The sequence below is a fragment of the Coenobita brevimanus genome, chromosome 98 (genome assembly GCF_032717465.1).
Source record: "Coenobita brevimanus isolate Jiangsu-jjx chromosome 98, ASM3271746v2, whole genome shotgun sequence".
NCBI lineage: Eukaryota > Metazoa > Arthropoda > Malacostraca > Decapoda > Coenobitidae > Coenobita > Coenobita brevimanus.
This window is the reverse complement of record NC_137051.1, coordinates 26,447,610-26,470,018: the sequence shown is the minus strand read 5'-3', so window position 1 is coordinate 26,470,018 and position 22,409 is coordinate 26,447,610. Positions and strand designations below refer to the sequence as shown.

Here is a 22,409-nt window from a genome sequence, read left to right as displayed (position 1 = left end):
CTGACAGTAAGAAGGATTTCCTGAAGCACTTGCAGTACACTGTTCATGAAGTCTTGCACTGAACTTAGTCAGTCGCACTCAGAAGTCTGTTCTCTTCACAGTGCGCACTCTTGTCTAACTTATGCTCCATTGTAACTTACTGTTGCACTCTGCACTTTAACTTTTCCCACTCTTCTGACCATTTTCTAAAGCAAAAACAAACAAGTCTATTTACGTTAAATGTTGTTTCAAAATTGTATTCTCTCTCACAACTGTAAATCCTTAACACAACACACTGTTTTTTTTCACTGCACAACACTGTAAATTCCCGTGTGGTCTAGTGGAGAAGTTCTTGCTGTTTAATCACTGTCAGAGTCTGAGAGTGTCACTGGCAGGTGACCTAGGGGTGCGTCACTGGGTCATGGTGATGGCTTACCCACTGCAGACGACTCTGAAGACTGACGCAAACTCACGTCGAGCGGTGACTCCACTGTGGCTGATGTGCTGGGCTGTGGCTCGGAGCATGAGGGCCTGTCTTGGGGAGGCAATAGAGTGGAGCCAGGGCTGGGCACAGCGGGGGTCACGGGTCTGAAAAAACTGTCAATCGTTGATTGACGCAAGGACTGACGATTCTGACGATTGATGATGCGCTGCCTGAAAGCATGCACTTCCTCCACAAGTCCCAAGGGCCCCATCTCCCTGTCGCAGTCCGGGTGTTCCAGGTAGTCAAGAACAAACTCTAGGTGTTCCCGGAGTGCGCTCAGCTTGGGGATGGCTGGAGTAGTGTCATACTGAGAGGAGTCCGCGTCATCGTCGCCGTCCCCGTCGGAATCTTCAAGCTGGGTACTGACACCTGCAACTGAAGATGCGATCTCGATATCAGACAATGTCTGATACCCAGGATTGTCCTCATCGTCATCCAACCACTCACGCACATCGTCCACATCAACATCGTCGCCATGCGTACATAGCTGTGCATGGAAGTCATCCACATCAAACCCTAGAAAATCGTACTCCACATCCGTTCCGAGAAGCAGACGAGACCAACCATTTTCTAGAGTCTTGACAGGGACTTCCTTCCATGCACTGGCCCAATTGTAGATTGCAGACGATGTTGTGGCGGCGAAGGTTTTCCAAAGTCTGCTGGCCTCGCGTGTCCCGTCCCTCCCTGCGCTCATCCTCGTCCTCGAGAACAACCATCACCTCGTCCAGGAACTTCCGGCAGTATAGGTGCTTTATTGTCACGATCACTCCTTGGTCCATTGGTTGGATGAGAGCAGTCATATTAGGTGGCAGAAACATGCACCTAATCCGGCCATTCTCAGCCACCAAGTCCTTGTCGCACGGGTGGGCAGGTGCATTGTCGAGGAGAAGGAGGGCCTTTACCTGGTCGCGCAGGATTCCCAGTGTCTCCATCTGGTAATTGATGACCTCCTTGACGAAGTGGCAGTGGAACCAGTCTTTGAAGATCTGGGCTGTAAACCATGCCTTCAAAGAATGGTACCAAACGACAGGAAGGACATCCATCACCCCACGAAGACACTGAGGCTGCTTTGCACGGCCAACAATAATGGGCTTAAGCCGGTGCATGCCATTAGCATTGGCACAACACAAAGCAGATATCCGTTACTTGGAGAGCTTGCGGCCAGGTACACGCTTCTCTGTCTCCTCGGCTAGAGTGTTCGTTGGCAAAGAGCAATAGAATAAACCAGTTTCGTCAGCATTGTAGACTTGACCGAGAGTGAGGCCCTTCCTGTCGATCAAGCCCTTCACCTTGTGCCGAAACTCGTCAACTCCATCCTCGTTAGCGTCCAAAGCTTCGCCGTGAGCTCTACGGTTGGTAAGGCCATGCCGTAACTTGAACGCGAAGAGCCAACCCTCAGATGCCTTGAAGTCTAGGGCGTCATGAAGCCTGGCGAACTTCTCAGCAGCAGCCTTCAGCTCCGTTCCACGTACCATCACACCAGCAGCACGTTGCTGTCGATACCAAATCAACGTGGAGCCGTCGATTTCAGCAAACTTTGGAGTAAACATCACCTTCCTCTCCACGTTGCATTTGCTTCTCGACAAGAAGTCAGCCTTGTACTGCATGAGTTTGTCTCGGGATCTCTTGATATCGAACAAAGTAGATCGGGCCAGGTTGAACTTGCGGAGGATGCGGGAAGAAGACCACCCCGCATCTACTTTCTCCAATATCTCCCGTTTCTTCTCCAGAGTCAACACCACTCCCTTCCTCTTCTCAGGCGGCGGGACCATCATCACGCACACTAATAGGAGGCACGAGAGCAACAGGAGTGCCTGCAGCAGGTAAGGAACCACCACAAAAGCGAGCACGTGGGCAGCCATGAAGACGAGCGTGCACTCGCGACGAGAGACAGGCAGAAAGTGGGGAGGATGCAGTGGCGTTCTATCGGACGTCGGAGGAATGACACGCTACAACAAAGCTGTCCCGCACCGCTCGCACCAAGTTCAAATTACGGTCGGGAAAAATTCGGGTTTTTTTTTTCTAATTTTTTGCAGTTTTTGGACCATTTTGGGAATATTGGATCCCAGGACGATTATGTCCAGTTAGTGGGGATGTTCAGATATGAGAGGGATTACTTTATAAAATGACGGGGAATCGTACAGGGTGCGATTTGTTCTGACGGGAAATCGTCCATGTTTTGATGGGGAATTATATGATGGGCAAATTGACTGGATGGTGAATTGTCTCGGAACCATATCATCGTAAGCCTCATGTACTATATGAATAAATGATATTGATTTTCATTCTCTTCTTGACACGTGACATATGATATTAGGTTAAGCTCATCCTTTTTCTTATAATTTTTCTTCACTTCTAGCATTTTGGTTTGCATCAAAAATACAGGTATTATCTTTGCTTGTTTTGGTTGGAGTCTGGCCCTGAGAGCACGTGACACGATATTAGGTTAGGCTCATATTTTTTCTTATAATTTTCCTTCACTTCTAGCATTTTGGTTCGTATCAAAAATATTGTTACATCCCTGTCCCCACACTGCCACAGGCTCCAACAGCAGTAGCACAGTACAGGAAGGATGTTGCCCAGTGAGTTGTTCTTTCTATGGTCAGCCTTAGGTGTACAGTACACAAGATCAGCTGAGGCAAAAATAAACACTGGCTCCTTAAAGTTCACTGTCTTTTTTTTCCAAGTAATTCCACTTAATGCTTTTCAGTTTCATTTTTCTCACAAGCACTGGAGCTATACACACTTTACTAACTGCTATTACACTTAATGCTTAACAACACTTCACTGTTAGTACACTTAATGCTTGCCAACACTTCACTTATTACACGAGTACCGAAAATAATCTTCACTGACAGTAATTACACTTAATACACTTCACTGTCTTCTTAAGTTCCAATGATATACAAACTTCAATAACTCGTCACTGTTTGCCACTGTTTTTACAAGTACCGAAAGTACGAAACTGACTGCACTTCACACAGACTAACTTGACACCCGACTAAACTTGTAGTCATCTCTATTCCATCTTATATAAGCTTGCATTACTCTCAAAACGTCTACATTTTACGAGTATACTCTCGATGGGCAACAGTTGCCAACTCAGACACATCAAAACATGCAGAGTTGTCTCACATTACATAACACTCTAAATCATTTACCATATGAACTTAAACAACATAATTTAATAAGCAGTCATTTAAATAAAACATTATTGAGAAAAAGCACATTAAATAAATGCATAACTTACGAAATAACTATGCTCACAAACAGCAGGCTAACTGGCAACTCTGACTCGTACCGATAAGGGAATTACTGTATACAAAACGCTTTCTCAAGCACCTAACTGGCAAATCCCCCTTCATAACAATATTATCTTTGCTTGTTTTGGTTGGGGTCTGGCCCTGAGAGCACATGTCACATATGATATTAGGTTAGATTCATACTTTTTCTTATAATTTTCCTACACTTCTAGCATATTGGTTGCATCAAAAACATTATCTTTGTTTGTTTTGGTTGGAGTCTGGCCCTGAGAGCATTGAAATATGCGACTTTGCATCGAAAAGTAAGGTAGGCAGACCGCTCCAAAATGCATCGAAATTTGATTCATCGAATTCCAAACTGTCAAAATTTGAGATTCCACTGTATATATATATATATATATATATATATATATATATATATGTAGTGGTATGTGGGGGCTCTCACCATCCACTCTCTCGATGTAGTGCTGCTGTCAGGTGTCTGCCCTTTCCTCTCCTCCATCCTTCTTTCCTTCCATCCTCTTCTGTCTTCCTTTCCTTGTCCTTCTGCCTACGGGTAACCTTACACTCCCTCTTCTGTCTTTCTCTCCTTCATTCTTTCCTCTTCCTTCTGCCTGTGGGTGACTCTATACTGAGTGACAAGCCAAATGGTTTCCTGTACACCAGGAAACTATTTACTATGCTGGGTGGTAACCATATAACCAAATTTTGGCACCTGGTGGTTCAGCGAGTAATTATTGCGCTCTAGACAGATTATATATATATATATATATGATCCATCCATCCACCCATCATCCAATCCTGCATTGCCCCATGAGGAGCGTAGGAGCCCGGGGCTAGACAGTTGGTCCTGACATTTGAGATGAGAGTGACCAGCCTTACTCATCCCTGAGTGGCATTACATGAGCAATCAACCCCAACCACCCCTTGGATATAACCTTCACAGGCTCAATCCGATTGGAGCGCAATAATTACCCACTAAACCACCGTGTGCCAAAATTTTGTTATATGTTTACCACCCAGCGTAGTAAATGGTTTCCTGGTGCACAGGAAACCATTTGGCTTGTTATATATATATATATATATATATATATATATATATATATATATATACACAGGTAACTCGCACGGAACACGATCTCACGGAACGCGCTCGCAATTATATACGGTAAGGGCTGGGATACATATAAGACAACGTAAGATTAAAAAACCATTATGAAAACTACAAATTAACGCAGGAGAGACCTTTGAAAGATCAAATCCTCGAACGTCACCGCAGCGCGCGGTTTGTTTTGATTACGTGACGATCTAGGCGGGAAATTATTCAGCGAGTGAGACATTCCCAAGTACAGTAGCACAGTATTTGTAAGTTAAATATTTACAGTACTGTACTGGTCTGGTAAGTTTATGTGCAACTTAAAGTACTATTAAATAACGTTAAAGCAAGAAATAAAGTCTTATAACCAGTTTACCTGATAGGCGTCAGAATATTGCCTTTTTTATTTGTTCGTTTTTTCCACATTGCTGTTCAGTATTTGTAAGTTAAATATTTACTGTTCTCGTATGTACTGTACTTGTAAGCACTTAAATAAAGTTAAAGCATTAAATAAAGCCTTGTAACCAGATAACCCGAATTATATGATTACCCATGATCGGCGTCGGAATATTGCCTTTTTTGTTTGTTCGTTAAACTCTTACTGTACTGCTTTTCTACAGTACTGTATTTGTAAGTTAAATATTTACTGTTCTGGTATGTACTTGTAAGCAATTAAAGCATTAAATAAAGCCTTGTAACCAGTTAACCTGATTTATATGATTACCCATGATCAGCGTCGGAATATTGCCTTTTTTTTGTTTGTTCGTTAAAGACTTATAATAAGAGATAAATACATTTTTGTCTTGGTATCTTTACCTATTTGCTCAGGTTTGCTGTAATGGTTTGCAACTTGTAGAAAACTGTGAAAACTTTCGGGAAGTGAACGAAAATCTGGGACATGACCTTGACTTCATCGTCTCAACTCTCATGTATCATCTGTCAGTTCACCACCGGCTATCGTGATGAGTGGATGTACGATTTTTTCGCTCGTGGCCATGCCTAACCACACATAGTTACACCCATTATCTCGACCCAGACAGAAAATACAACCTTTTTCCTCCCTTGCAAAACACAAACAACCACCCTGTTTACGAGACAGCAATATATATTGCGAAAATAACAAGGTAAAATGATAAAGATGAACGTAAAATGATTGAGAAAGATGAACATGTTATGACGGAAGAAATACGTTTTCCCTGTCTGTAAACGTATTTATTTCTGCTTTGTATCTGTATTCGTAATAATTAGACTTATTGTTAGTTCTGAAACTGCATTACGATTCTATTTTTAGCCATTCTCGTGGTGTGGGAGCTGGAAGTTGTGACACAACTTCCTGACCCTTCACTTTATTCTCCCGTGGCAGAGTCTAGCCTTGGAGGACGTGCAGTTTTCTCATTTAGGACTGAAAATTCAACTCTTTCGCTCCCTTTTCCAAGCATGGGCACAACGATAACGTAAAAAATAACTCGAAACTACCATAAACATATATCAAAAAGGTGAAAATGTATTCATAACATTTTTTTTTTTTCCAGCCATTCCTAACAGATTATGTACTGAAATCATTCGATATCACAGTACTGCATTTCTAAGTTAAATATGTACTGTTCTGGTATGTACTTGTAAGTTAAAGCACTGGTACCAGTTAACCTAATTTATTACCTATGATCGGCGTCGGAATGTTTCCTTGTGTTTACGTACAGTATTTGTGTGTTGAAGTTTTGCTCAGGAGTACTGTATTTGTGAGTTATAACATTAAATAAACCTTCTAACCACCTAAAGTGCTTTCTAGTGACAGATAACAGCAAAACAACACATTTGGGGGGTCTAGGGAGCAAAATACGGAGTAGTTTAAATATACGCGATTTCGCACCTAACACGGCACGGTAGGAACGAAACCCTCGTGTTCCATGCGAGTTACCTGTATATATACTCAGATATACCCTGGTTTAACGATGCAAATGGTTAAGTAAAAACCCATCGCTACTCACTTAGATATACCCTGGTTTAACGATGCAAATGGTTAAGTAAAAACCCATCGCTAGGTGGGGTATTGTAAATCGGCATAGATTTACCATGTAATGTTGGGATGCATTTTTGAGCCTTCCCCCCCAACCAAGTATAAACCCTCCCAAATGAGTCCAGATATAATTTTAAAGCCAATCTAAATGTCCTAACACTGTAAAAGAAGCCAGCCAAAGCCTAACCTGTAAACAGCTCTTTAAAACCAACAAATAAAATCTGTTAATCATAAAAAATTGGTCAGAAAATATCAATCACCTCTCATCACTTACTTATTTTAAGTCCATGTCTAGTCTTGGTCGTCATCCTTGCTGTCCCCTCCGAGGCTAGGGGACAGGGTGCTCCCTAGCACTCACTCATCCTCCTCAAAGCCCTGAAACCCCATTTCCAAGGCAAGGTTAGAGGGGGGGAGGGGGGCTGGCATGGTGGGGTGGTCATAGCGGGACTCTTATGGGATGGCTCTTGGGTGTGATACAGTGACTTAGGTGGTGGAAATGGGGTGCGATGCAATGACTCAGGAGGTGGCAATGGGGTGCGATACAATGACAGATGAGGTGGTGAAGGAGACAGCTGTGGTGACTGGTGAAGTGGTGAGGGAGACTGCTGCAATGACTGACGAGGTAGTGAGGGAGGCATATGCAGTGGCTCACATGATGGCGAGGGAGACAGAGGCAGTGGCCAAAGTGGTGTGGGAAATCGATGCTGGGGGGAGGAAGGTAGTGATGGAGTGGCAGAGTGCCACATTGCAGACTTGTGATGTAGGAGGTGGGGTTCGGCTGGAGGTGAGGTCCAGCACTAGGAGCCGAGCATGTCCACGGTGGGAGAAGGCCCTGCTGGTCGAGATCTGGTGAGATCCTCTGTGGGTTGCTTGCGTGGTAGGGGCCTGTTTGAAGAAAGCAGTAATTGTAGTCTTCCTGGCCGTCCTCTTCTTTTCCTCCAACGTCGTCCTGTACACCTTCATCCTCTCCTTCAGCCGATCAGATGCGCCTCTGCTTCATCCTAGGAGAGGGTCATGAGTGCGCATAAGTGCGATGACCTCGTCACCCTTGGTAACCATCTCCCTCAGAATTTTCATACCAAGGGCACTCACCTCAGGGATGACCTCTTCATGTGCCTCCTGATGTGCCTGCTATATCTCCATATTGAGGAGCTTCTCATTGCTGAGCTCCTCCCTGTGGCTTTCCAGGACCTCCTCCATGTTCTGCTGCTTGTGTTCGTGTGGCGGAGCCCTCAGGGAAGCCAGTGAAGGAGTGAATGCATTCTGACCACAGCTCCTGCCACACATTGTTCATGGTGGTCTGGCTTACTTCCTGCCATGCAGGCGTGATGTTCTTTATGCCGTGACATATATTGTGTCCATTCCAGAAGGATTGCACTGTTGTCATCTTGTTGCTGCCACACTTCCGCATCAACTGCTGCATAGTGTGGCGGAGGTGATACGCCTTAATCATCGCGATCACCTCCTGGTCCTTGAGTTGCAACAAAGACATGGTGGTGAGGGGAAGGAACACAACTTCTGTGTTGCTTGCCCAGTCTTTCATCACAGGAGGGTGGCTACGCACGTTGTCCACCACCATGAGAAATCTGTTAGCCAAGTTCTCCCTCGAGGCATACTTTTTGAGAACACGAGAGAGGTAGAAGTGGAAATATGATGAATGGAGGGGGGGGGTGCTCACCATTCACTCACTTGATGTAGTGCTGCTGTTGGGTGTCTGCCTTTTCCTCTCCTCCATCCTTCTTTCCTTCCATCCTTTTCTGTCTTTCTTTCCTTCATTCTTTCCTGTCCTTCTGCCTATGGGTGACTACTCTCCCTCTTCTTTCTTTCCTTCATTCTCTCCTCTTCCTTCTGCTTGTGGGTGACTCTACACAGAGTGACAAGCCAGATGGTTTCCTGTACCTGAGGAAACCATTTGCTACGCTCGGTGGTAACCATATAACCAAATTTGGGCCCCCGGTGGTTTAGTGGGTAATTATTCCCCTCCAATTGGATTGAGCTGGTGAAGGTTTATATCCAAGGGGTGGTTGGGGTTGATTGCTCATGTAATACCACTCAGGGACGAGTGAGGCTGGTCACTCTCATCTTAAATGTCGGGACCAACTGCCTAGCCCAGGGCTCCTACACTTCTCATGGGGCAGTGTAGGATTGGATGATGGATGGATGGTATCGGAAGTCAGCGAGGCTATCTTGTTGGACTTCCAAATCACCCCAAAATTCTCCTTAACATACCCCACCATAGCCCTGGGGTTTTTGGAGTGATAGACAAACAGCAGCTTTAACTTGAGGTCACATTCGGGGTTGCCCCCCAGCAGCAGTGTAAGCTGGTCCTTCGAGGCCTTGAACCCTGGCATAGACTCTTCCTCTCTTGCAAGAAATGTCTTTGGGGACATTTGCTTCCAAAAGAGCCTAGTCTCGTCAAAATTCAAAACCAACTTCGCACTATAGTCACCCTCCACGACAATGCGCTTCAGCTTGTCAGGAAAAACTGCCGCCATCACCGTATCTGCATTCGCCTCCTCACCATACATCCTAACATGGTACAGGCTTGCCCGTCTCTTGAAGCGGTCAAACCACCCATTGCTGACCTTAAACGTTTCATTAGCATCAAGATTCTACCTAACCTTTACTTCGTCCCACAGTGAAAGAGCCTTCAGGCACATGATCTCCCTACTCATGTGCGTCTTCCTCCTGTTCTGGTCTTCCACCCACGTGCAGAGCATCCGCTTGAGCTCCTCCATTGCAGGCTCTCTGGCGGGCAAGACGAGAGGCAGTGAAGGCTGCAACCTCCCCAGTGGCAGCCTTGATGGCCTCACCCTTTTTGATAATGGTGGAGACAGTCGACTGGGCCAGGTTGAGAGCCGAGGTGATGGCACACGCACCCTCGTCCCTGTCATGGTGCTTGAGAGTATCTAATTTCACTTCCAGAGAGACAGTTTTATGAACACGCTTCGCAGGAATACCACCAACACCAACACTAGCAGGCCGCCTACCACCCCGACTAGGGTCACCACTACCACTGCTAGCATCACCACTTTCAGTGCCCTTACGTGACGTGATCACAATTATTTACGTCTTTCACACAGAATCACACACCACACACAACTACTGTAGTATCACTGCCCTACTCATGGCACTGCTCAAACATAGTTACGATGCACTGTGATAGTGGCTTGCGTAATGTTGATGCAACACAGTGTGGGGTATGTGAGTGTAAGAGAGTTCCTCACTCAAGAGATACCTGATGCAAGAAGAACGACATGAGTGTGCGTGGGATAACTGATGTCTGTGGGGGCTGCGCGAGCGTTTCTGTGCATCCTTGGAGACAGGCGGGCTCAGCTGGCCACGGGAATGCATTTGATTAAAAATTTTGGCCTGTCACTTCTGGACGAGACATCGGGGGACCCATCATTAAGCTGGAGCGCTGCCATCGTCAGGCGGGGTATGGTGGTATTTCAGCCCCCATCACTGTGTCGGGGTATCATATCTCGGGGTATGCCTGAATATGCAGTGCCAGGAAATGTGACACTTACATAGGTGAAGAATGCTGTGAAGCAGCTGAAAAATGGGAAGGCAGCTGGGGTTGATGAAGTGTATGCAGAAGTGATTGGGGAGAGTGAAATGAAGTGCCTGTTGGAAATATGTAATATTGTAATCATGGATGAGTGAAACTGCCAGTAGAGTGGAAAAAGGCATTGATTGCACCCCTGTACATAAATAAAGGTGAACGAAGTGAGTGCAATAATTATCATGGCATAAGTCTATTGAGTGCTGTAGGGAAGATGTATGGAAGAATTATTATAGAGAAAGTAAGAGAGCTATCAGGAGTCCTAGTAGGTAACAAACAGGGTGGCTTTAGGAGTGGCAGAGGATTTGTGGATCAAATATTTGCAGTGAGACAGATAGTGGAGAAGGCATGTGAGAAGGACAATAAGGTGTTTATGTCATATATGGATCTGCAAAAAGCATATGACAAAGTTGACAGAGAAGGATTGTGGAAGGTTTTGCACATGTGTGGTATAGATGGTAAACTGCTAGGTGCTGTTATGAGTTTTTATGGTGGTAGTGAGGCATGTGTAACTGTAAATGGGCATCTAAGTGAATGGTTCACAATCACTGTGGGTGTGCGACAAGGTTGCATAATGTCCCCATGGTTGTTCAATATGTATATGGATGGGGTGATGAGAGAAGTAAAGACATGAGTAATGGAGAGAGGGATGGCATTGGTAATGAGTGGTGATGGATGGAATATCTCAAATTTGTTGTATGCTGATGATGCAGTGCTACTTGCAAATACCGGACACGAGCTTGTTAGACTAGGGCAGAGTTTTGTAGATGTTTGTGAGTGTCACGCCTTGAGAGGGGATGTAGAAAAGAGTAAAGTAATGGTTATTGAGAGAGGTGACTCCCATTGTGATGTTACAGTGAATGGAGAAAGGCTGGGTTTGGCAGGAGATTTCAAAGTTTTATTTATTTTTAAATAAATAAAACTTTGAAATCTCCTGCCAAAGTAATCCCTTTTTTATCCGGACGCCCAATAACCGGACACCCCACTACCCGGACATTTTGGGCCTTAGCATTTGGAACCCAAAAATGGCCAAGAAACGAAAAAAATCCAAAAAAATATGAATTTTTCCCACCCATAATTTGAAATTGGTGCGCAGCGCCGAACAGCTGTGTTTATGCATGGCCGCTGGCCCCCTGATGTTCTGCCCCCCTCCCCAGTTACTGCCTAACTGCCATTGTGAGAAGATGCTCATCGCAGTGGATACCGCACGTGCTCATTTTTATAAATAAACAGTGAATAAACTGCAATACCTCGCCACTAGACCACATGGGAATTTACAGTGTTGTGCAGTGTTAAGGTATCAGAATTTAGAGTGCAAAGGATTACGTGTGGAGTGCAAACTGGTGGTTGAAACTGCCGTGGCGCAATTAAGAACAGAATGTGCAGTGTTAAACAATTATAACTCTCAGTGCAAAGAATTCAGCGCAGCACAACACTGGATTACTGTACGTGCTTGAAGAGCATTTTCACCACTGCCAGAGCCTTAGAGGAGGCGGCCACAGACGTGCTGTAAGTACCCTGTACACTGCTAAATATTTCCCATACTCACTACTTATTCCTCATTCTCTGGTTCCTTTTCATTTATTTCATGCTTTATGTCCATTATTGGTCATAAATAGGTGCTATGGACTATCCAGTAGGGAGTTATTTAGGTGGCTTTCAAAGTTAGGCTGGGTTAGGGCCCATAAGTACCAGTCCAGGAGGCAGGGGCCCAGTATGTGGACCAAACCAATTCGCGGACATTCCTTTGGCTGTATTACATCGGATATTGGAGGGATTACTGTACCTAGGTACAGTAATAGACGAGAGAGAAAATGTGCAAAAGAAGTGGAAAGTAGAATAACACAAGGAAGGAAAGTAGTTGGTGCTCTGAAGGCCTTAATAAGAGAGAGAGGCTTGAGTGTTGCAGCTGTGCTAGGTATACGTGAAGGAGAGTTACGGCCAACTTTAACATACGGATGTGAGACCATGGTGTGGCATGAAAATGAAAAGTCAAGAGTAAGAGCAGTGGAGAAACTGCTGAGGAATGTATGTGGAGTACTGAGAGTGGATATGATACGGAATAGTGTAATTTGTGAAAGATGCAAAGTGAAGAAGGCTGTGGATGCCAGAATTGAAGTAAGTGTACAGAGATGGCTTGGTCATGTGGAGAGAATGGATGACAATAGAGTGGTGAAAAAAGTACATCTGAGTGAATTTGAAGGAGGGAGTAGGTGAGGTAGACCAATAAGAAGGTGGAGGGATATGGTGGATGAGTGTGTGAGGAAGAGAGGTATGGAAGTTGATGAGGCTAAGGGACTGACAAGAGACAGAGCTGGCTGGATGAATTCTGTGCAGAGAAGCGCATAATCAGGGATATGGCACCCCATTCTAACTTGACAGAGTTCAGATTGGCTCCAGCAGATAAGTACTGTATATGTGAAGCTACAGAATGTGGTAAAAAAATTTTTGGTCTATCTGGTGGAGTCAGGATTCCATGGACTTGAATGATGTGAGAATGGAAGTGTGACCCATTGAACTGGGCAAACATTGGCTGTCTGGACATTGCTATTCCTCACCCTGCCCTAGGGTGGGAAAGGAGGTCCGGATGATGACGATATATATATATATATATATATATATATATATATATATATATATATTTGAAAGATTCAAGTCAAGAGTGAGAGCAGTGGAAATGAGTTATTTAAGAGGAGCCTGTGGAGTCACATGGAGAGACAGGCTGACAAATGAGGATATAAGGGAGCATTGTGGTGTGGATGTGGATGTGATAGGAAGTGTTAGGAGGAACATACTGAGGTGGTTTGGCCATGTGGAGAGGATGGAGGATGAGAGACTGACGAGGAGAGTGTATGTGAGTGAGGTGGAAGGGGGGAGAGGGAGGGGGAGGCCGAGGATGAGATGGAGGGATGGAGTGAAGAGGTATATGAAAGATGGGGGTGTGAGTTGGGAGCAGGGCAATGAAATGGCGGGGGACAGGGCGACGTGGAGGTGATTTGTTTGTGGCCACCCCTTGCGGGATTAGGGGATCTGGCAATAGATAGATAGATAGATTTATATAGGTATGTATTTTGTATTAATTCACTAGAAATAAGCATCAGCCATACGATGAACTGCTTGACATCACAAAATTGAGGAACACGTCTGTCGTTAATTGAAGGTTGACTGTACCAGTACTATATCTCTTGGATGGCCCCACAGAAGTACTGGTTGTTGCTTTCCTGTGATTGATGGGTGTGCTTGCCAGACAGACAGGGTCAAGTAGCAATTAAATCATAAAATTTTTATCCATCCATCCATCCTTCATCCAGTCCTATGTTGCCCCATGAGGAGTGTAGGAGCCCAGGGCTAGGCAAGTTGATCCTGACATTTAAGATGAGAGTGACCAGCATCATTCATCCCCGAGTGGCATTATGTGAGCAATAAACCCCAATCACCCCTTGGATATAAACATTCACAGGCTCAATCCCACTCAACCACGAGGCACCAAAATTTGGCTATGTGGTTACCACCCAGCATACTAAATGGTTTCCTGGTGTACAGGAAACCATTTGGCTTGTCACTCAGTGTAGAGTCACCCACAGGCAAAAGCAAGAGGAAAGAATAAAGGAAAGAAGACAAGAGGGAGTGTAAAGTCACCCGTAGGCAGAAGGACGAGGAAAGAATGAAGGAAAGAAAGACAGAAGAGGATGGAAGGAAAGAAGGATGGAGGAGAGGAAAGGGCAGACACCCGAGAGCAGACTACATCAAGTGAGTGGATGATGAACGCCCTCACCTACCATAAATTTTATAATTTAGATAATTAATGTGCAGATTTAAACTTTGTACATTTTTGCCTCGAGTTGTGGGATGTACAAGGACCTGTACTATTTTTCATGATTGAAAGTTGATAATTATGGATTGTAAATAAGTGGTATTATATTGTTTACTTGTATTTACTGTCTTTATTACAGGAACCTGGTAAACCTGACCTATTTAAGTGTAGGAGAGAACAACCTGAGCTACTTGCCGGAGGAGATTGGCACACTTGAGTCTCTGGAGACACTGTACATCAATGACAATCCCCTGCTGCACAATCTACCTTTTGAGCTGGCCCTCTGCACAAACCTTCAGATAATGTCAATTGAGAACTGCCCCCTCAGTCAAATCCCACCAGATATTACAGCTGGTGGCCCATCGCTTGTGATCCAGGTAAGGAATTTGTTATAAAAAACTTAGATTTAGTAATATTTTACTGTGGCTTAGTATCTCACACCTGGTTGTGCAGATGATGCTCTGTTGCTTACTGATAGTGAACTGGAGCTTTTGCAGACTGGTGCTGAATTTTTTAGATGTCTGTGAGTGTCTGTTGTTTCGGTGGTACAGCTCTCAGGTTGATTAGAGTTCCACAGATGACTCCCCCTTTCCCCCCATCTATCATGTGAAATACTACCAGGGACATATGATGGCCTCCCAGTTCTGAATGGGGTGATATGGGATTAGAAGTTACTGTAAGTGTAATGTGCTGAAAGTAAATGTACAATAAAGTGATGGTAGAATAGGTAGGAATAGTCATTTGTTAAGGAAATACCTAATGAAGATAAGCCCCTATATATACCAAGACAGCAGTTCACTAAAATATCAAACTTTCCAAAGCGGTTTGATGGCAACTGTGGCAGAGCAACCTCCCAAAAGTCATTAGCATATAACTCTTACTTAAAATAAAAAACATCTGAGTCACTCTCTGAATTTAAAATTGCTAGAAATCATGCAAAAGCGGTATTAAATCTAGCTAAATCAAACTTTCTTCAAAAGCAAGCATCAGAACTACTTAACAACCCTAATGACAATAGAATATTCTGGTCAACTCTTCATTCTTTCAGTAATAACATTAACAAGTCATTTTCCATTCCCCAACTAAAATCTTCAGATGGCAACATTACAAATGACCCGCATGGGAAAGCAGATATTTTTGCCAGTACATTTGCCAGAAACTCTGCCATAGACGATACCAGCCAGAATGTCCCAGTACTAGAACTTGACTCTCCCAAAATTGCCCCACTTAAAATACAGACAAGATACGTAAAATCCATCCTAGACAATTTACCCACCAACAAAGCTCCAGGCCCAGATGGAAGTCTGCCAGTTGTTTTGAAAAAGTGTTCCCTTGAACTTGCCCATGTTCTAGCTATATTATTCAGACTATGCATATGTACTTCTTTATTTCCAAATTCATGGAAAGAAGCCAATATCCATCCAATTCCTAAGAAAGGAAGTTCTTCTGACCCCTCTGATTACAGATCAATAGCTGTCACATCTTCTCTTGGTAAGGTATTTGAAACTTTAATTAATACGCACATTGTTAAACATCTTGAATCCAACAACTTAATTAGTGACAGACAATATGGTTTTTGCCACGAATGATCCACCATTGACATACTCAGTTTCCTAACTAATACCATCCATCAGTCAATTGATCTACGTGGAGAAACTCATGCAGTAGCTCTTGGTATTTCTAAAGCTTTCGACAGAGTATGGCACCATTCCCTGCTGTCCAAACTCCCATTCTATGGACTAACGTCTTTTGTTCCTTTGATTTCTTCATGTCTTAGTGACAGGAGAATAAAAGTAGATGATGTACAGTATATTCCAATTTCCACTCAATAAACGCCAGCGTGCTGCAGGGGTCAGTTCTGGCGCCAACCCTATTCCTGGTTCATATTAATGATCTTTTATCTGTCACCCACAGTCCCATCCAGTAATATGCAGATGACTCAACACTACATAGTTCATTCACACTCAGACACCCATTTACAAAGTCTAATATCTCTACCTCGCAACTCAGTACAGCCATCTCCATAAATCAAGACCTATCTACGATCAGTGAATGGGGACAAAACAACCTAGTTTCTTTTAATGCTATAAAACTCTAAATATATACAATTTACTAATAGACAGATATGGCCAGATTCGTACGTTACCTTCAGTGCTACTAATATTCCCATCTCCAAAAGTATTGAAATTCTTTGCGTCTCACTTAACAATGCCCTCAGCTGGACCTCTCATGTTAGATCACTTGCTAAAACCGCCTCAAAGAAACTTGGATTATTGTACAGAGTCCATAACTTCTTCACTATAATTTATAAGTCATGTGTGCTTTCAGCTTGAATATTGCTCACCCTTGTGGAATGGATGTGGAGAGGTTGATTAAAACAACTAGATAAAACTCAGAACAAACCTGTTAGAATCATTAAGAACCCTGCCATAACAAATAAACTACCTCCCTTGCAAGTTAGAAGGAATGTTGCCTCCCTTGCATTATTTTACAGATTTTTTTTGTCAAATGCTCAGATGAAGTTGCATCCATGGTGCCACTCTCCATGCTTTCCCTCGTGCTACTCGGGCATCTGGTAGCGCTCATGACTGGAATGTCACTCAGCCATATTGCAGAACTTCTGCCTATCAGAATTCTTTCATTCCCCGAACTGCATCTCTCTGGAACTCCCTTCCCCAGAGTTGTTTCCCTCCAAATTTCAACCCACAGCTGTTCAAGTCTAACTGTTACAGATATTTAATGAACAGAGGACACCAGTAATCTGGTGTATGGATTTTTTTTTTTTTTTTTCCAGTTTAAAAAAAAAAAAAAAAAAAAAAACCATTGTACGGCAGTCCTCATCATCATCAAGCAGTTGATAAGGTCAGGCATACAAAACAATACCAATAAAGGCTTGTCCTCTTAAGTCATATTCATAACAATGTGATGGTTGCTGAGAGTGAAGATAATTTTCAGTGTGATGTGCTGGAAAATGGAGGCACTCGAATTGGTGCAGGAGTTTATTGCAGTAATAGAAAAAGAGAGTTAAGTGTGCAGAGGACACTAAATCACCTAGGGGAGTCAGAATGGCATCGTGGAATGTGGGAAGTTTGAGGGGTAGAGTGGGAAAAGGGATTGAGACATTGAGTAGGAGGCAGGTGGATGTGGGATGAATGCAGGAAGTCCTGTATAGTTATTCGGATCAGTCAGAAAGATTTTTGGGAGGGATTTTTATAAGTTGTTTTGGTAGGGTAGAACAGATGGATATGGTGGTGTGGGTGTGTTGGTTGGGGAGAAATGGGTGAAGTATGTCTTGAATGTTTTGAGAGTAAGTGACGGGATAATTGTAGTGAAAATTTTGTTCATTGGCAAAATGGTTGCATTTATATCAGCATCTGCTCCACAGGCAGGCTTGGATAGGGTTGAGAAGGATAGATTTTGGGATAACTTAATACCTGTAGTTAGTGGTTTGGGGGATGATGAGATTGTAGTTTTGGGAGGGGACTTTAATGGTCATGTAGGTGAAGCAGGTCAGGGATATGAAGGAATACATGAGGGATGTGCATATGGTACAAAAAGTGAGAAAGGGGAAAGGATACTTGAGTTTGAAGATGCAGTGAACATGATTGCCTGCAACACACATTTTAGGAAGAGAGAGAGCAGCTTCATTACAAATGAGTCTGGGGGAAATAGCACCCAGAAAGGCTATTTCCTGGTCTGGAGGGCTGATAGGAGGTTAGTGAGGGATGTTAAAGTTATAGGGAGCAAAGAGTGTGCAGCAACACAGTTTACTGATATGTGACATGGTGCTTAACCCCTTAACCGCGGGTGTCATTCCAGAATGACGGCGACAAAACTGGACCAAACCGCGGGTGGCATTCTGGAATGATCGTGAATATTTTGAACACCGCGTGTTTTCCCGGCGCGCAAATATTCTCACGCAAGAGTAGCTGTCGAGTTCTTTCACGCCAGCCATCCCACACCTCCCTCCTCCAACCCCGAGGGGACCCCCCCCCCACCCCTGCCCTGACCCGCGTCAGTCAGTATCTGTCCAGCTCTGTGCGTGATAATGGCGCTCCGTCCCGACTCATCGTCGCTCGCTTCCTCCTCTACAGTGTTTAGTGCTAGTGTTCCCTCTACCTCTACACCGGTAAAGGAACTGCCGACGGCGAGGCAGAAGGGGTTGAGCACTCCTGAAATTAGAACTGAGCTGGACAAAACAGTAAGTACTACTCTTGATTGTGGCAGTGAAAGTGACACACTCACAGCAAGCAGTGATGATTTGGCAGTGATTGGTGGTGAACCATTTTCCATTGATAGTGACAGTGATGAAAGTGATCGTGTTGATTCCCCCCCACCACCCCCAACTTACTCTGGGAAAGGAAAGGCTCCTATGGGCAAATCTGGTATTGCACGTGGGAAGGGAGTGAAGCGCAGGCTCACGTCTCCCACACCAGGCCCTAGTACGCATTTCCCATCAATTTCCCGTTCCTCTAGCCCAATTGCCCTCACATCATCATCATCATCATCTGTCGTGCCCTCTCCTCAGTCTACATCATCTGAGGAGTACGAATTACCAAAGCCTGCAAAGCGAGGGAAGGCAGGCCGTGCAGGCCGTGCAGGCAGGCCTAGAACAAAGGGGATGCATGGCAGTTGGAGGGCAGAGCTGGGCGATAAGCGAGGTGATAAGCGGGGTAGAAAGGGTCAAGTTTCACCACGCACCAGGTCAGAAACCCCCCCGCCTGCCCCCCGCTCAGTTCCCTCACCCGCGCCACCCCCCCACTCACCGCCCCCGCACTCACCCCCCTCCCCGTTGCCTCCTGCCTCACCCACCTCCCGCTTGCCTCCTGCCTCACCTCCTGCCTCACCCATTGCCTCTACATCAGCTCCTTCTCACGGGGAAACGAGTGAAATGCAACCTGCCCCTGCCACTGAACCACGCACAGGGCAAGTTGATGCATTTGTTTGGACTGACGGTGGAGATTTCCAGCCACACAATCCACCGTTTGATATGACAAATGCTGGAATACAGCCTGCCTTCCCATGCAACGCAGGTGATGAGTTTGTTGATTACTTCCTGGCCTTCCTTGATGATGAAATTGTGCAGCATGTCAGCGATGAGACCAATAGGTATGCAACTCAGTGTGCAGCACAAGGGCTGGGACCTATTGGCTCGCCAAAGCAAGTGTCGTGGTTGCCTGTCGGGATCAGAGAGCTGTATGTTTTTGCACTCATGTTTTTGATGCCCCATATAAAGAGACATGAGTTGGAGGAGTACTGGCTCGTGGATGACATAACTACTATCCCCATATTCGGGAAGTATATGTCACGGGATCGGTTCCGACAGCTGCTTGGATACCTGCACTTCGCTGATAATGACATCCCGTCCCAAACTGACCCTTTGTGGAAAGTGAGGGATTTCCTCAACAAGATTAGGGATCGATTTATGCGATTTTTCAGGCCTATGCAGAAAGTCGTCATAGACGAGTCCCTGGTATTGTTCAGAGGACGTCTCAAATTCAGGCAGTACATCCCCAGCAAACGCCACCGCTTTGGGATAAAGTTCTTTGTGCTGTGTGACTGTGAGACGGGGTATATAATGGATTTTGTCATTTACTCGGCTAGCACAATGGATGTGAACAGGAAAGACCCCCTTGGCTTCTCTGGCTCCGTTGTAAAAGTGCTGATGGAGAGGTATTTTGGTGGTAATCATGTGCTGTACACAGACAATTATTACACAGCACCGAAACTCTCCAAATACCTTGCTGAACACGGCATTGGCACTGTTGGCACTGTACGGAGCCATAGGAAAGAGTGGCCTAGTTTCCCCGAAGCATCATCATCATCCAGGGGAGATGTTCACCTGAAGAAGTCAGAAAAGCTTCTTGCAATCAGGTGGCATGACAAGAAGGTTGTCAATATGATCAGCACCATCCACAAGGGGGAAATGAAGAGAACTGGGAAGGTCAGCTACAGGACGGGAGAGCCAATCATGAAGCCTGATGCCGTCATTGATTATAATGTAAATATGAGACTCGTTGATAAGTCTGATATGATCTATCTATCTATCTATTGCCAGATGCCATAATCCCGTATGGGGTGGCCATTTGACTCGGAGTTATTTGTTTTACAGGGAGGGGCACTAACCCTCCACCAACCTACTTGACATGTAGGGAGCACGTATGGTTTGGTTGTATGGTTACCACCCAGCGTTGTAAATGGTTTCTTGGCTTACAGGAAACCATTTGGCTTGTCACTCAATGTAAAGCCACCTGTAACGGAAAGAAAAGCATCAAGTAGTGACGACAGGAAAGATGGGAGAAATAGGAAGAGAGTAGATATGATGATTGGCGAAATAGACTGTCTCAGGAGAAACACCCGATGGTACAGGAAGGCTTGCCTGCACATGCTCGATATGTGCATGCTCAATGCCTTCATTCTTTACAAGACACAAGTCGGGGGCATAAGGCAACCATCACTGAGACAGTTTTCCAAGACTGTCATTCAGCAGCTACTTGAACGATTTGGTCAGGTGACGGCATTGATCCCGAGGCGACACTCTGACACACAACCTGACCGTCTTGAGTGCCGCAATTACATGAGCCGGCACCAGCTTGTGAAATTGCCTCCTAAAGCAGGCAGCAGGTTGTCACAGGGCCGCTGCAGAGTATGTTCAACCACCACACGAAGGCCTACGACGAGAAAAATGAGCACACACCAGTGCCTTGAATGCCAAGTCGCTCTATGTGTAACTCCGTGCTTTGCCGAGTACCACTCTCTGAGTAAATACTGAAAGTGACAGTGATATATAGTGATGCGACAGTGACGTGCTTTGCCAATAATTGTATAATGGATAATGTAGTAATAAGGGATATTTTGCCTAGAAAATAAAGGAAATATTGGCCAGTATAATAAGTGATATTGTAATAAGAGAATCTGCGGCACTTGTGGAATTCTGCGGCACTTACGTAATTCTGTGATGCGCCAGTGACGCAATATAGTAATAAGTGCATTGTAAATATAATGTACATTGCCCATATTATATGTAAAATAATATTAGAAGTTAGAAAGAATGAAAAGATCGCAGGAAACGTCAGTGAGCGGGTGCCGCCGCAGTGAAGTGAGGCGCAGCCGCAGTGAAGAGCGGGCGCAGCACGGGAAGTGCCTTTTACCTACCTCAGTGAACACAGAGTGGGTGTTTATCGTATGTACAGTGTTCATATATGTTTATATTACTATTATGAGAGAGTGGTTGGCATTTGGTACTGGTGTGTGGGGCTTAAAATAGTTATTTCACACCCCTCACTTCTAACAGCTCTCCCCGTCCTGTGAAAGTCAACGAAGTCATGAAACCTACATCAATGGAAAGCTGAAGGTTTGTACTTTCTAATGGTACCTTATTTTTTTCTCTAGCTTTATTCTGTGCAGAGTTATTAAGGTTTAAAGGTTTGTTTACATTTGGCTGAAACCCCCGCGGGAGAGGACAGTCAGACCAAAACAATACCCGCGGTTAAGGGGTTAAGGAGTGGGTGATGAAAAAGAGGACCTTTGCCCTTAGGAGGAAAATATATAAGTTGAAAAACCAAGCAGAAAGGGATGCCTTCTGTAGAGAGATGAGGAGAGCAGTGGCTTAACAGGGAGAAGTTGACAGAAGTGTTAATGAACAGTACAGAGCCCTCAATAGGAACCTTTTGAGAGTCACTGATTAAGTATGTGGATGGACAAGAGGCCCACCAAGACATAAAGTAACTTGGTGATGGGATGAGGGTGTAGAAACTGCAGTTAAGGAGAGAAGAAGTCTTTTCTGGGAATGGGAGAATGGTGGTAAGAGATAGGAATACTTGGCTGGAAAGCATAGAGCTAGAAAAGAGATTTACAGGGTCTCAGAGACTTATACTTGATAACCTGAATTGTATGGAAAGAAAGAATATGATATTTAAGGTGGCAAGTCACATGAAGAGGGAGAATAGGGTTATCATAGGTAAGCAGTGTGTGAAGAATGATGAAAAAGGGTAGTGGTGAACAGTGGGGATATTAAAGGCGCATGGAGAGAGCATTCTTGCCAGTTGTTGAATGGGGAGTTTGACTGGCATAGGGAAAGTTTGAAGCCAGCAGATCCAGTGTTTGACACTTAGCCTTTGATTGACGATGCTTCTGTGAGCAGAGCAATAGGCAGGATGCACATGGGGAAGACAGCATGTTTATCTGGGTT

At 44.7% G+C, this 22,409-nt stretch overlaps 1 protein-coding gene across 1 annotated transcript in view; it reads left to right on the top strand.

The window, feature by feature from the left end:
- Positions 1-22,409, top strand: part of LOC145414104 (uncharacterized) — a 255,196-nt gene that overhangs the window by 205,555 nt on the left and 27,232 nt on the right. Inside the window, exon 9 of the mRNA XM_080283663.1 lies at positions 14,358-14,595. Coding sequence (XP_080139789.1) covers positions 14,358-14,595 — 238 coding nt within the window. The remainder of the gene's footprint in view (positions 1-14,357; positions 14,596-22,409) is intronic.